At 38.2% G+C, this 16809-nt stretch overlaps 2 protein-coding genes across 2 annotated transcripts; both read right to left on the bottom strand.

The window, feature by feature from the left end:
* LOC117163269 (NAD kinase 2, mitochondrial) lies at positions 1-3517 on the bottom strand. The gene is made up of 4 exons (XM_033345397.2): positions 3038-3517; positions 1013-1097; positions 660-918; positions 1-364 (listed from the first exon to the last, which is right to left on the bottom strand). The coding sequence occupies exons 1-4, from the start codon at positions 3397-3399 to the stop codon at positions 135-137; spliced, it is 936 nt and encodes a 311-aa protein (XP_033201288.1). The 5' UTR covers positions 3400-3517; the 3' UTR covers positions 1-134.
* Positions 3518-9718: 6201 nt separating this feature from the next.
* LOC117163243 (uncharacterized) lies at positions 9719-16558 on the bottom strand. Its single transcript, XM_033345350.2, has 9 exons — positions 16515-16558; positions 15315-15363; positions 14697-15241; positions 14280-14348; positions 13454-14194; positions 12393-12817; positions 10222-11957; positions 9862-10072; positions 9719-9777 (listed from the first exon to the last, which is right to left on the bottom strand). The coding sequence occupies exons 1-9, from the start codon at positions 16556-16558 to the stop codon at positions 9734-9736; spliced, it is 3864 nt and encodes a 1287-aa protein (XP_033201241.2). The 3' UTR covers positions 9719-9733.
* Between the last annotated feature and the right edge of the window lie 251 nt (positions 16559-16809).

Raw genomic sequence — 16809 nt, 5'->3', positions numbered from 1 at the left:
TAGAAAAGAGAAATGCGAGAAGAAGTTTACTTTTAATTTGTCGATCGGACACTTATATTCCTGTGAAAAGATCTACCACATAAGCTCGCTTCCTGGAGAAACTTGTTTTAGTGCAGCTACATGATAACTGTACATCAAGTGAGCATGATGCTTTTCAACGAATATTCAGGTTTGATATCGAAAGTTGCGATAGTACCGTCGTTGAAGGGCAAAGAAATGCTACCGTCTATCACCAAGCCAGCGTCAAAGCCACAGGATTTCACAGTAAGCTTGTTGCACTTTTGTCTGTCCGGGCAACATTTCTGGTTCTTGCACCGTGTAGTATGATACATTTCGCGGATCATGTATACCATGTTCAAATCCTCTGAAAAAGCATCTGCACTAAAAACGTTTTCTCAGAGCAAGCAAATTCGAGACAAAAGGTTCTATTATCATTTCTTCTACTTTATCTTATCATTTCTTATATTATCAGATTTTATCAAAGAGAGTTATAATTGTAAATTCTTCATTCACTATTATTATTTAGTTGACTATTATTTTAGTTTACTATTAGTTCATTACTATTTAGTTTAGTTCACTATTATTATTATTATTATTTAGTTATTATCGTAGCTACTATTTACTTGATCGTAATTACTGACGGTGAACAATTCAGTTACCTGGAGAATAGATGAGAGCTTGATGATATTTGTGGAGTAATTCGTTGGTTTCCTCGTTGCTTAATTTAATGCCGGTGGCTATTTCGACGATACATCGAACGGTTTCGGCCGATTGAATGTTAATAGATTTGTACCAGAATTGGGAGCCAGTACCTGTACAAACGCACATACCTGAACTTCGAATTTGATGCGGCTCTTGATCTTCAACTCTGATTTGTAATGTTATTGGTCTGACTGCCAAAAATTCTCCTATAAATACCTAAATTTCACGTAAGAAATATTGGCCATGAATTATCGAATATTCTTATAAATGTCGTATAACGCAGGATTAAAGGAAATTTCGTGCAACTAACTTCGTTCAATGCCAGCCAAGGCAAAGTCCTCTGCCGTGGTTGAAGTGAGTCCGCTATTTTCCTTTGTGTCGTTCGCGCAAGAGCTCTGAGAATTCAATTAACCTTAATTAAAGCGGTTAATGAGATTGATCAATGCTTGGTCGTGTTTTACATTCGTTTCTTCTTGCGTTTCTGCAGGAACGAAGGTGACGAAGGGAAGAACTTCTCGTCGAAGAATAAGAATACGTAAAAACGTATAAAGCGCTTGGTGCTCGGAGAAACGAGCTTATTTAGTTTTAATGGCATTAATGAAGGACGAGCGTGGAAGAGGACGAAGAAATTTTAATGAAGAGTAATGAAGAACGACGTTAATGATGAACTCTCGATGCATTTAGAATAACGAAACTCCAGCGATAGAGTAATTACATTAATATTAAACGTTTTCCTATAAATAGAAAATTCGATCAATATTAACGAATAATTGTTATTAAATTAATTAATAAACTTTTGTTACGTGTTACAATAGGTGAACTCGGTTGTAAAATATCCACAATATATTGATAACTGCGTGTATACAATATAATATTCACGATAACAATTATTAATAACTGGATATCATTTTTCATCGACTTGTATTTTTTTCAGTAAACTTTCTTTCTCTATGATGCACGAGCAAAGATTTGCGATCGATCTGTACAGATTTATAAATTTTACCTTTACGTTGAGCAACCTTTACAGTGAGCAAATTCGATTATCTAATATTCCTATATGATATAATAATTAAAGATATCAAAGTGACGATAGCATCTAAACAAACTGAATGCAATTTGTCTCACATTTTTCCGATAAATTGTACAAATAAATAAAAATCCACGATTCTGTTTTTTTCCATCCGTATAAATTACGATTTCTCGTAAAATTCCTGTTATATACAATTAAAAAGTTACGTCTTCTTTGTATAACTCGTAACTACACGGTTATTGTAATTTACAAGTTCTAACTGCCGAAGTTCCGGCGTACAGGAGGTTATAACTTGAAACTACTCGGTAGAGAGGACCTGCCGTGAAATGAAGACGCATTACGGCCTTTATGAAAACGTAGAATCGGCGATACGTACGGCTTACTTAAAACTTAAGAGAATAGATTGCCCGGAGAAAGAACTCCGTTATGCGATTCCTTCAAGGAGAGAGTGAGAGAAAGGTAGCTTGTTGCGGGCATTTTATCGTTTTTACCAACGTAATTTAAGTGCAAGAACCACCGAAGGAACGCGTAAAGTTTAATCTGCAGAATGGGAGCCGAAACAAAGACTCGAAACATAGCGTACGTAACAAATTCACGAGAATAAGAAAATAAATATTCTGTTGCTCGCGTGTTATTCTCTGCCTACGTTTTGTTGCGCACGTTTTATCAACTAATAATATTAGAGGAGTAATAATATTATGATGGAAGTTATGGCTTATAGATTTCTGTTGCATAATTTTAGTACTTCACGTGATTAGATGGAATTGGATGGCTTGCAATTTGTAAAATTGACGTGTAGAGCTGTACCTGATTTATTATCAAACATGTTACCGTGCCATATAAAAGAATTTATCGACGCTACTAATTTGCAACTGGTTGTTTGTAAAACTTCGCTAAAGATAGATATTATATTGCTTCAATTGCAATTCTGTTGTAAAATGGACAGAGTAATCTATATCGCTTTGAACAATTTTAGAGTTTGTATATTACAAATTGATAAAAAATGCGTTATGTGAATTTCAAAACGCGGTCGTAGATTTCAAGATGCGATAGAACGGAAATGACAGGAATATTTTGAACATATAGGGCATAATGTAAGTGTGTATGAATTGACAGGAGATTAAAAGTACATCTTGTGAACGAAAGTGGGGAGGAAGGGAAGAAGAGGAATCGAGAGTCTCGAAATAGAAAAATTTCCTGCAGCTACCGCATTGTAAAAGTAACGAATAAAAATGCACATATTGATTTCTGACAGGGTAGAACAAACGCGGATCAGAGAGAATAACTTCTCTATAATGTACCCACTCGGCTCTTTTCTCTCCTTGTGTACGGCTCTTCTCGTGTATATGAAAAGGTCGTCTGTAAAGTCCTTCTCCATTCATCACTGTTCGAATGCGACTTCGCATCAATAGCGTGTATTTTCCTGTATGAAGTCGCTCAAATATGCTTTCGATGTTCGTCGCGTATTTCGGAGGAAGCGTAAAAATGTTATTGTCGTTCGATCGGATGCTCGGATTGATGCCCAACACAGGTTTCACGTTGTCTGTAATTAATTTGGAGGATAGCAAAAACGTGCCATCTCCACCTATCGGAATCACCAAATCCGCCCAATTCATAAATTTCCATGCGTCTGCTATCCTGTGCAACGAAATATAAATAATATACATATAACGAAAGTTCGAATATTATCGTAACAAATATTATCATAGCTGTAATATCGATACTATCATCGCACAATTGTCTTAAGCAAACAACGCGAATTGAAAAGTACCATTCAATATTAAAAAAAAAAAAAAAAGGAACAAAAATATTAATTTGAAAATTTGGTAGAATTTATTTAGATAAGAATATTTTGCTGCAAATTTTTAAAATTACAAAAATCGTAAATTTCTTTTTATAGAAATTAATAGATAATATAATAATTCGAAAATAATGTTTATCGTATCTGCTGAACAGTATTGAAGAAGAAAATTTAACGAATACGAGTGAAGTTAATGAATAAGAGTGAAGCATCGTTTCTTATAATATGACGAACGATGAGATACGAAATGATAAATCTATTCAAACGGTTGTCAATGCGTTAACTACAGAGATAATTAAGCTACTATCTGAAAATATAAAAGTGAGAAATCATAAAGTCATAAAGGGAAAGAGACGCGAACATTTCTGAAGCACCCGCTCCATTTTATCTTTCTTCTTTATATTTGTTGCATACAGGCGTAGCCGTTTCATCGGGCATTAAACTTTATTACGTAATAATTTTTCGCGTTACCTTTTCGTAATAGAAAAATTGATGTTGAGCTTTTTTAAAATCGCTGCTAGATTTTGTTCGCAAGTAATCTGTTGTTGATGCTCGGTGAAAATTTCGTTCGGATCTTTTCCACGTTCTTTCAACATTGACAATATTTGATCTTCGTTCAGATTGGGGTTCTGTGATCGCAGGAACTCCAACGAGGATAGCTTCGAAACGCAGAGGACTCTACGCGGTCGATAAGGCGTATTGTTTAAACAATTAAAGATTTTCATGATTAATAGCGAAATTATTCTCGAATGGCACAAACTTTGCCGATTTAGGTTAGATTATACGAAAAATATTGAAACCTTTCCGAGCAACGCTCGGCGCAGTCACTTCAGATCAATACTAATTACACGGGAAAATTAGTTCGGTTTCGTTATGATATTAAATATTGAATCAAGAGATTGTTCCGTTGCCGTTGCTTTCAAATCAAATATCCAATGTATTGTGTAATATTTAAACACTGGCGAAGTTTCAACTTTATTGTAACGAATTATCGGCGAGTTTATCCCGTTTATTGAGGGTTGGAAATTTCGTTTCGAGCGCCTTTATAACAACATTATTGCTTGATAAATCCTGGAGTAACCAGACACATTTACCCTTCTCGCTGATGGTTTATTTCGTTACCTAATTCAATTCTATGAAATTGAGTGCTTCGTCCGATTTCTAAAAGCATGTCCGAATATTGCGTTTAAATTACGAGTAACATTAGGAAATTATAAACGAAATTAAATTTACACATAACGAAGAAAAGTGACTTTGAAGAAGACAGCCATGTATAAAAATTAAATAATTAATATAATTCCTACAATCTAGTTGCAACGAAAATGGTCAATCTGCATTTTACCGTATAAATTAATATTCAGTATGAATTCATTTTATTTGACGGACATACGATATAGAACGCCAAATATTAAATTGAAACGCGTGGTTCTAAATAAATTAATTAAGTTAAAATATATTTACTTACATTTTCCTTCAATTTTTATTTATTACCAATTAAGGATATATAATAATAATATCATTGAATTTGGCATCCACATGATTTCAATCATCGATAAAAAAATTTGCTGATCATCTTTTTTCGTTCAAGCTTCAAAATCTTTCACCATAGTCCTTACAACCGTTCTCGGTTTTCAAACTCGCGTCCTCGTCTCAACTTTGCAAATCACATCGTCTCTCTGCGGTTCCGTAACTTGCCAGCCAGAGAGTATTCGGTACTGATGACGACGTTGCATCGAGGTATACGTGTTCTTCTCAGGATTACTCACGTGTCCTAAGTGATACTTGGCACTCAGGCGGTGGCAGAGGCCGCGTGTCTTGTACGCTGGCTTCTGGCAAACTTCGGGGCAAAGTTGCTCGAAATTTTCGTCTCAATGGACACTGACCATTAAAGCCACTTAAGGTACCAGGATCTTCTCTTAAGCTCGCTCGTACGGGGATGTTACGCCGGCCACGAAATATTCCTGAACAGCGCGCTGTCGAGATTTTAGCCGAGGGACGCTGAAGAGTTCTCGAGTTTCCTTGAAAGCCATCGTTTTATGAGCTTCGTGACATTTTTACCTCTTCCCTCATATTTCCGGATACGCAGTAACCGCTTGGATTCACCGTTTTTCTCATCGACCTGACCGTGCGATAGTTTTTTCTCTTAGAAAATAACGGGAAAAAGGAGAAGAGAGGAAAAAAGAAGGGAGAAGAAACGAGTTTCCTTGGAGAAAAAATTATAGCGAGGTACAACGCGAGAAAATCGTACCCTCGGTGGCGGCGCATCTTGTACACGGTTTTTGGTCGAGTCGAGGTGGTCTAGTCGAGTTTCCGGTAGCTGGAAGACAGAAGAAGCTCGCGGTAAACTTCGTTGAAGTTTTCGTCTCGAGTATAGCTGACCGCGAAAGCCATTTACGGTACCGGAATGTTCTCTTAAGACCCGTTGTCGCGAAATATCCGAGCGTTTTATATTTTACGAGCCGCAGACTGCTGTTGCAACTTTGCTGCACAACGTCCGCTGTGTTCGTGTATAATATTTCTTTCGCGGGATGTGTGCAATTTCTTCATTGAAGATATATTATTACCGTTTTTATTTCTATTATTACTTCTATGTGTGTAATTATTGTTCTTATAGCTATAAAACATTGTTTAAAAATTAAAAAGTAAATAGAAGAAACAAATTTCTATGTACATAAGAAGCAGTGCTAAAACTATTTTAGAGTTGTAAATAATAAATAGATGTACATTTTCTGTAGATGTATCATTTATTTGCAGTATTTTAAAAATAAAATGAAAGGAATATAGTCAAAATATTGAGAAAGTATATGAGAAAAATTGCATCGTGTTTAAGCTGATAAAGATAATGTACAGGGTAAAATTACTCTTTGCGACAGTAATTATAATTACTTCTTAGCACGGCCCGAATAAACACGTACCTTTTTTTTTCAAAGCAACAAAAATATCACATTTCCTCCCTAGTCTCCTAGCAATTTTCTAAATTTCATGCATATGCAGCGGTAGCGTTTAAAATGCCTTGTTAAAATTGGTACTGCGGGACACGATAATTGTATTTCCCTAGAATTTTTATTACACTCGGCGACATGACAACGAGCCACCCGACAGTAATTACACGTCGTACGCAGGTTTTAGCTTGAAGCGGATGCTCCGGCTCAGAATTTCTGGTACGTTGGCCGTCGACGAACTTTGCAACAAACTTTCACGTCCTTTCCTTCTCCTTGTAGTTGCTGACCACTAGGACCACTTATAATGTCGCGACATCCCTACGGTGAAGAAATTTGTTTAGTCGGAACTTTCAAGCTCGGTCCAAGGAACGCTTCAACTTCTAGTCCCTCCGTCAAAATTATCCTTTCAAAATTATTGCACGCTAGGTAAAACGTAACATGTCGTGCAAATCATTTTTTATTGTTGTTGCTGGGATTCACTGGGCTATATTAACGTATTCACTGTGTCACATAATTATGCTTTATGTTAGAGCGTACGTAATTAGTGGGTTAATTAAACCTGGTTCAATTTGGGTTGTTGTTTAAAGTTACAGCGTGTTTTCACGTTGCTTTGTGAAAGTTTCAAAACGATGTTCCAGTCTTGTACTATAAAAATAAACTTCCTTTAAAGAATTTTTACGCTGCGTATTTTTATAGTAAGAAAATAAATAGACATTGCGAAAGAGATATTAAATGGATATGTGTAACTATCACTTAGTTATTATATCTTACTATATGTATAGTTTTATTATATACAGTTATGTGAAGAAATCTCTATAATATTATATTTGTATTATTATTGAAAAGCAAATAGTGTGATTCCTGTCGTCTTCACTTTTTTATTATTTTTTGCAACGTTATTATGAACAGCCGCGGTATCGTGGCATTGTGAACATGAAAATTACGTTGTCGAATAATTACAGTTTTGACCCAGCTTAAATACCATGTCAGCACCACGAGTTAAAAGAGTAACAATAACTAGCAGGAGTGTGACGGAATGTCTGATTTGTAGCTGTGTTGTGGTACATATTCGCGTTCCAAATATTATAGCCACTGTTGCACGGATAGTTCCTTCCACTGGTATTGTAGGCTTTGTCGACATTTAAGTAATATCGACTGCACGCATTGTTACAATTCGGAGAGTACCGCGCGCAAATCTCGAGCGATCCTCCAGTTATCGAGCACCCGTAGGTATTATTTATCCTGCCGAGCTGATGGCTTTTGGGGGTCCAACAGTCTGCTGTCGACCAATATTCGTTCGGATTTCTCCATCTGTTCGATAGAACGTGACACCAACTATTGGCAAATGATTCGCAAGAATTTATCTCAGTGGCAGTCGAACAAGTAAATCTTGGACCGTTTCTAAGCATTTCGCATTGCGTCATACAATGGCTGGTCGATGGGCGAACGTTAGCACAGTAAGACAGGTGGCCGCTTATTCTCGCGTTCGAAGAACAGCTTTCGTTCGTTCGAGTACAAATCGCTCTGCGATTCTTCTCAATTCGCGGTCTCTCGAACCAGATAGACGAACAATTCGATATTATCGTTTCTGTTTCAAATATATTCCTGCGTGGTTTCCGCGAATTCGTGTCGGTTTCTTTATCAACAGGAAGAAAATCCGCTGGGCCAACACAGACACTTCGCCTTTCATTCCATTTTTTATTTTGTTTTTCATCGGTATTTGCCGTTTCGAGAACTTTGTCGTCTGCCTCCTCCGATTCCTGCACCGTCGATAAGCTCCTCTTACATGCAAGCTCCTCTTGCAACATTGAAATCGTAGACGTCGTGACTATTTCTAAATCGTCGTCCTGTTCTTCCGATTTCAAGGATACCGTGTCTTCGGTTTGCGAACATTCGGCTATGGTTATATTTGGACACGTTTCTTGACACATAGGACCGCCGAATTGCGTTTTGATCACCTCAATTGGTATACACGGAATCGTCGCTACTAGACGAAACAAACGAACGTCTTCACCTTTGCCGTTCTTCTGGAACGATTGGTGGAATTGGTCTGAGGAGATTTTTCGCTGACAGCTTTCGGGAAAATCCGATTCTGTTACGTTCACGCCTTTGCATCTGTACGCGCGAAGTATCGCACATTGGTCCCCGTAATACTCTGGTACGATCGTTCCAGGTTCTGGTTCTGTTTCTTCGTCGGCTTGTAACGAGGACGGCAGATTCGTCATGGAATATATTTCCGTGGTTATTTGTATATCATCGGTTTCGATGCGTAATTCAGTCGAAGCGTCTTTAGTTCCACTCTTCATCTCGTAATTCGATCCTTGACAGTATTCTATTTCTGACCTTAGCAAGGATGCGTTTCCATGTTCTTTTAATTTCTTTATCGAACTTTCTTCATTGTCAGTGGAACTGTGTTTGGACTTAAAAATGGTATTCGTAGGCATTATTATTGTATTTTATAGTAATTTTCTTTGCAAGAACCGTTTCTTTGTTATTCTTGTATCTTTGAAGGAGCGTTTAATAAGATGGATTATACCTGATATCTATCTTTCCTGTAATCTTTAAATGACATTTTTGTTCTGATACATGTTATTACGTTATTTGTAAGGATATTTATTTAAATACATTTTTTAAAGTTTTGCTAAGTAACCACTTTTTGGGGTCAAGCATCGTTCAAAATGATAATTTGTACTGGTAGCTTCACAAAGATGTTCGGCGTATCTCTTGGCTATAAGCTTCGTTAACTGTAAACATGATGAATTACACTTACGATTTATCATGTGTGTCGTATGTTCCAAGTTTTAAGGTTATAAAAAATTATGTCATTTATCCATAAAGAACTTGAATATGTTTACAGTACTGTTCCATCTATGTAATGAATACAGGAATTAATTATAGCTCTTTATTGTTGCACTACTTCTGATACTTTTCTCATCCTATAGAGGTAGCTTAATATTATGCTTGAATTATTTCAAGGTTAACGATAGGATACAGATATAATAGTAAGTAATAGTAAGATATAATATTTCTAGAATTATAAATATAAATATAACAAAAAATAAAATTTGTATGTCATCAAGACATTTTACAATTAGATAAGGAATTATCGACTAAAATTTACAAGCTTCAACAAATTATTCAAACGGAGTATCCAAAAACAATATCCAACCGATCCTTTCATGATCTTACTCTACACTTTCACAACACAATAACTACATATATATATATATATCAAAAGACTTCTTACCACTGATTGAATCATCGCCTCTTCTTTCCGCAAGGTCCGCACACATGATTCGTCCCTAAAAACCCGAAAACCTTTATTCGAATCAACCATACTCCGTATAAGATCTATATTTCAGTAGATAAATTTGTAGACATGGCACCGTTGGTCGTGTTGTTTTCATTCTCTGGCGAATAAGTTGTTTCGGTCCTCTCATAAGTCGCGTGGTTGACCGACGCGTACATCGATGAATCGTATGTACCCCTCGATGTCAACGTTCGACGGTACACGGATGGACTAACGGTAACTCGTCTTATTCGTCTCTGATGATCGTAGTTGTCATATCTCGGAGACTGTCCTTCAGTGGCCGCCACCTGTATAGAATATTCAATTTCATCGTTCCGTTTTGTCTGACCATTAATTTCCACCCCTGCCTCCGGTGTAACCACGTTCAATGAATATTCAGCGGAATTCATCCGTTGATTGGTTACGACGGAAGCAAGACGCAAGCTTGTACTCGTACTTCGCTACCGTTCGAATCTGACGATTGTTCTTCATCCTCGCCATTTCCATCCAGGTTCGAGTGCAATTTAATACTCATCAGTACCTGCCGCTTTTTGTTGCCTACTTGAAACTCGGACAAGATCTGCGTCAGAATCGTGTTCGACGTTTGCATCTGCACGCTCACGTACATTTTCTTCCCGTTAAAATCTCTCGAGAACTCGATCGGTGCTGCACGATTGTCGACATCGGTCACCTCGTCGACTATTGGCGCTACGATCAATTCTTCTTCAAGTTTCTTTGGCGTGTCCATGGCAGTTTCGTCTATCGTAGATTCATCTGGTATGGGAACTTCGGCTGTTTCAATGGGCGTTACATTAAAAGTTTCTAAAACTTCAGAGTTTCTCGCGGGTGCTTCTTCTATGGATGATTCTGCTGTGGTTGTTTCAATCGCAGGTGTGTCTGTATGTGTTGCTTCGCTGTCTGTAGGGCCATCGGTTGGATCTACGGTCGTTTCATCCTCGTCTATAAGTGGCGTTTCTGCAGATGACTCAACCGAACGTACATTCTCCTCCACAGGTTCTTCAATATTTGGTTCTTCATTAGGTGCGTCCAGAATGACATCAGGTGCGTTCACAGTTGCATCAGATGTGTTCACAGTTGCATCAGGTACGTCCACAGTCGCATCAGGTACGTCCACACTTGCATCAGGTACGTCCACAGTTGCATCAGGCACGTCCACAGTTGCATCAGGCACGTCCACAGTTGCATCAGGTGCGTCCATAGTTACATCAGTTGCAGGAGGACTTTCTTCTCCGATTTGAGAAATTTTGGATGGTGGTTTATCTGGGCGTGCCATTCCTTTCTTCGGGATGCACGAACAAAGATCTGCTACCGGACCAGTCACCTCCGGTACAGTTGAACATATTATACGCACTTCCCTGATCAGCGTACATTGGACACCTTTTCCGATCACCGTGGATTTTGATCTCATTCTTTCTTGCTTTACTATGTCTCTTTGTACATCTTTTCTTGGAGTCGATACTCCTGTTCTAGCATTGACTTCCGGTCTCCCAGGCGTGAATGGTTGTCTTTGATTCAGAGACGTGGGTGCCTGTTTTGGCGTTATAGGGTTCGGCGATGGTTTCTTTTTTGACGAAGTAGCTGATTTTCTCGGTGTTTTCATGTTTTCTTTAGGAGAAGGGTGCAATGTGGATTCCACTTCTTGAATCCTAGGACACTCTTTTCTTTGAGGAGGCACCCTACTTTCATCTACATACGGTTCTAATCGGTTCGCGGTTCTTATTCTCTTGTGATACTCTATACTTTCTGTGATGTAAGGAGCAGTCGTAGGATCTAGTACCGCGCGAATGGAATTCGCTTGAACGCTCACGTCTAGTTGTATGTTAGTTCTATCCGTTTGTTGGTCTTGAGGAGTAAATTGACTCGTCGCCTGATTTTGTTGCTTAGTTACTTGACTTCTCGTACTGTTATTTTCGCGATTGCACACGCCCGATGGTTCGCCGCGCTTGTTCAGAGTCGGCTGTTTTTTCTGTTGATTGGAAGTATCGCCACCACCCTTTTTGCGAACGCTACCGTGTTTGGGATACGGTATTTCTTTAGAAGCTGCTTCGTTAGGAGAATATACGTTTCTGTGAACGTTTCTGCTAAGATCAAAATAGCACTCCCTCTCTGATTGAATCTGTTCTTGCGTGTCGCAGTTAGGTTTCCAATAATCATCTGAAGACAGGTGATAAACTTTAGAGGGAAATATAACTGGGATTAATTAGAGACTTTGTGTAAAAAATGATCGAATAAATGTAGAAATACGAAATATTCGGATTTATAAAAGGAACTATTTATTTCATGTAATAGTTACAAGATAGTTTGTCATATATTGTTAGTATTCCATCGCATTAGAAGTGTTAGGAGAATTTAACCCTCACACTGCATCCCTGGGCGATTCGCGTCCGTGTCATTTCTTCTTTTTCTTGGAACTGCAACGAGCGGTTACAGATTCCGTTTTACGTGTACCCTAAAAAAATTTGCCAGCTATGGAGACTGCGAGATGTCAAATTCATACAGAAAATATGAAAAAATAATTGATCGTATAATTAACAGAAATCCGACACGAGACGTTCTAGTACATGCAGTGTGAGGGTAATGCAAAAGTATTTTAAGGGAGAGGCGTACTTTGACACATAGGTGTTTGACATTCAGGCAATCCAGCGAGGCCGTCGCAACAGACATTTCCACAGCAATGCATATCGCAGTTGTTTGATTCCTGTCCTATTATTCCTTGCCAACACGTCCCTTCGTACATGCATTCGCTGTACATTTTCGATTGATTGCATTGGTTGGCACATGTATTTTCTTCGCAATTTTTCATGCATGTTCCACACGTGGAACGATCCTTCGTGCTCTTCTTCGAACGTTTCAATTTCGAAGATTGTTTCACAATCTGGCCAACACTCGTCGTCACCATTTTGACGAAACATTTATACGTCTCCTGTACCTGTTTTCGGATATCGCCCAATAAGGAACGTTCGTCTGTTTCGCATTGCTGACTACAACCAGTTGTCTTTCTCTTGATGTACATGTCACTTTCCGTTTGCGCTCTAGAAAATGGTTAGAAAATCATTTAAATGCATTACACTATAAGTATTACAATGTAAGTACTATAAGTAAATGATTGAATATATTCGAATATTTCTGCAGAACAAGTACTCTTCTATCGCGTTTCGATTTGTCTAAATTGGAATCACAGTCTATTTAATTTTAGTCAAAAATCGATAGAATCAAGAATTTTAAACTATCACAGTTCAAGTGTTTTGACCGTAAAAAATACTGAATAATAATATATCTCAACATTTCGATAATCAATTGATAAATTAATTTCCACGGAATCTAGTTATGATTAATAATTAGACGCGATTTACACTTAAAATCCTCGAATTATTACAAGTGAAAGGGTTGCTCCAAGAGGAAGATCGAACGTATAATATAAATTCATAATTAACTACTAATCGTAATAACAAGCTTTCACACTTTTCAATAAATAAATAAATAATAAATACAACGTAAATATCGAAGTTGCTCCGTTATCGTTGTAAAGGCTTTAATTACAGTGAAAAATTGTTTTCCTACGTTGTTGCAAACTGTTAGAATAATCCTACGTATCCTATATAATCCTAGTATAAATTCTACGGTAAGTTGCATCAATATTATACAATCTGAAACACGAACAAACTCACTTGCAATCACGTAGATCCTGAAAACTCACGTTTGACTGCACGATGCCTATCATCTCAGGGCTGAACGGTTCCTCGGGCATCTGTTCGATCGTGTAATCATCAAGATACATGCTCATGCTCGCGATTCTATCCGAACAGGTGCGTTCCACGGCACCTGGCCGACCTTTACAACTGGAACTGCATTTCGGCTCGCTCTTCTTCGATTTACTACGACACCTCAACAAGTCAGACTTGTTCCTTTTTACGGCGCTGTATTCTTTCCTCGGAGCGTCGTCTTTCAATAATCCCATCGAATCGTCGCATTGAAACGCTTGGACGGAAGTCAGGTTGCTCACGTTTGCCACGCTTTCGCCAATTTCCACGAACAAACTCGCTTTGGACGGTGTGCACTTTCTCGAGCAGAACGAACACGAAGAATGATCAGTTCTCGCGCAATTTTCAGTTCCTGCGAAATGGACGCGCTGCAGACACTGTTTGCTGGACGTGTGACAATCGTCGGGAGGGAAATCGCATTTTGGCTCGTTCTCTTCGTGAACTACGCAAGGTTGTTGAGAATTCACATCGAGAGGGCAGTAACAATCGTCGAAGCACTCGTTTTTAGGAGAGAAATCCGTGTTCTGCCACTTTTTACACGAGCCACAGTCGTCGTCCTGTCTTTTCACAGCGTAGGGTTCGCAGTTCCCGCAACAGTTCTCAAAGGTGCAACGGTAGTTCTGACGGTTTCCAGCAATTTGTTTGCTCCTAGGTTTAATTGGAAGCGAACTTTTTCTATTGAGAATAAACTTTTTCTTGGTTTTAGGTTGTGAGATACCCGCTGTGTTCTTACTTTTTACCGGCTTTTGGTTTGCTCCTGGAAAAAAATCTTCTTCGTTTCTGATCAGATCTTTGATTGGTGCTGTAATACAGTGCATGTTTCTTCGTGTGAAGTATTTGAGTACAATCTTAGTATAGTATTATGAAGATTTTTTATGTCAAAAGAAGTGAAACGTGTAAAAAAGAGCTTTCCTGTTGTATCGTCAATTTCTGTCATTTTAGAAATGTTCGAATATATACAGAATTAAAAACACAACTATGAAAATAATTTTAGCTACATTAACAATCATACGAACAATTTAAATAACATAGATAATTAACTGGAAAGAATAGGAAAGAAAATCGCTGCACCTTATGCCATATATCGCAGAAAAATATTACTCCACATTATCTCATTGTCATAATTACCACGCTAAAATAATGTACTCACTTGTTATAGCAGTGTTTAAAAGAAACGTTGTACACCGGTTTTTCCATTCCAACATTTTCACACGTTGGTTGTCGCGAGACAACGCTGATGTTTATTCCGCTTTTGCAGTTTCTGTACGCATCATTAGCTCTATTTGCATCGTATTCAATCACGCTGTTCCCATAATTATCATAAGACAGATTTGGATTTTCATGTTGGCAAATATTTTCACCCGTGAAATTGCTCGTGTTTCTATCGGGACAGCTTCCCTGGTAGCTCGAATCTTTTCTGTGTTCGTACATTTCCGCGTAATTTTCTCTCTGCTGGTTCCCCCTTCGATATTGCTGATTTCGGTGGAAATCCCGTTCGCCACCGTTTTTCACCGACTCGTTCGATCTTATCGGACCGGTTCCTTGCTTCCTTTTCTTCTCGTTTGTCAGCTGCTGAATTTTTTCGATGTCGTTGTCGTCGAATGTGCCCTGCCGCGATTCTTCCGATCGATTTCGTTGTTCGTCGGCGTAAACGTTCCCGTTGAAATCCATCAAGCGGCTGCCCCGCGCTGAAATCTACCGGCATGCAGCACGTTTATTTCGAGCGGGTGTGCGATTACCGAACGGCTGGACGATCATAGTGTATTACCGGTATTATTGACGTAGGCCAAAGGGCACGTACAAATGGCCGGTAATCTCTGAAATAAATTAATCACGGTCGATCGAGATCACAGACTGGAGAATGCTTGTGGTGGATAGGCTAAGGGTGGTTCGCTTTTTAGCGCATTATTATCAATCTGCGACGGTCACGCTGCTTTGCCACGTTCACTCTATGGGTTCATTGTGTCCGGTAAAATGCGTAATGCGCTCTCTGCAAACGTTTATGTGCGTTTAACGTCAGACATGATGAAATATACGTATAAGGTAGATTTCTGATTATTAAGCGAGTTGTTTGTCGCTGTCTACAGTACGAGTTATTTTTACACATAGCGAGCTGTAAACCATGACGGTGTTAGTCAAGATTTTGTGGATTTGTATTTAGTAGAGTTGAAAACATCGTATCTTTAATTTCATAATCGATTAGGCTATAACTTTATTCTTTGTTGACGGTACGTTTTCATGACCTAAATAGAAAAATATGATCAACTGTTTACAATAATAAACGTAGGATATTATTTCATGAAGACTAGCAGTAGACAAGCAATACACCACTATGATTCTCAATCTACGATGGAATATTTTATTATATAGTTTGGTACTTAAATGTCTCACAACAGATGTCATATATTGTCTCATTTTTTAAACATATTTGCACTATCACATTCCTTAAAGCGTGTGCATTCATTTACTTGTATAACTATTTATTCCAAAATTATAACAATTAAAATATACCTATATATTTCAGTAATAATATATTTAAAAGGCAAGAAGATGGCACAGATATTTTAGATTGTATAGACTATTCAGACAAAAACTTAGAATTTTCTTTGGAACAACTTTGAACATACATTAATTATCAAAGAAATAATAACATGTTTCGCAATGTTTCGTCAAATAGTTTCTGACATAAACCCAATCCGAATGCTTTTTCAACCACGCATCTCTCACACTCCATTTAACTCGCTTAACTCATGCAAATTGTTCGTTCACCAGAAAAATACATTTCCAAATGCTGAGTATCAAACTATCCGTAGCTGTAATAAAATTTTACACGAATGTTCACAATCCTCTGTGTGTATGACGGCAATGTAGGAAACGAATGTCCACGTGGCCCAGTAATACCAAAAGTTTGCGACGATGCGATGGTCCAGTTAGTCACATTGTCGAAGCAGCGAAAGGTAACGTTTACTTTGGAACTTGTACAATTTGGAATTTTCCGGGGTTAGTTGTCATTGCCGAATCGAGGGAGGCCGAAGGTTTGGTTATGAGAGATCGGGAAACATTCGCGACTGTTATCGTGAGGCGCAGTTATCGCACGATGTATTTTTACGCTCGCGAGCGCTCGCGCGTGCGTGCGTTCCCGCGTCGCAGAATATTCAAAGGACACCGAAAACAAACGTGGCGCACGACCAAAAATATATTCCATATTTTTATAGCACGTTCAATAAATATTTTGAATGTCTATCCATCCGCAAGCTTAAAAG

Source organism: Bombus vancouverensis, chromosome 2 (genome assembly GCF_051014615.1).
Source record: "Bombus vancouverensis nearcticus chromosome 2, iyBomVanc1_principal, whole genome shotgun sequence".
Classification (NCBI taxonomy): Eukaryota; Metazoa; Arthropoda; class Insecta; order Hymenoptera; family Apidae; genus Bombus; species Bombus vancouverensis.
The sequence above is the reverse complement of the archived record's forward strand: the minus strand, read 5'-3'. Positions and strand labels throughout refer to the sequence as shown.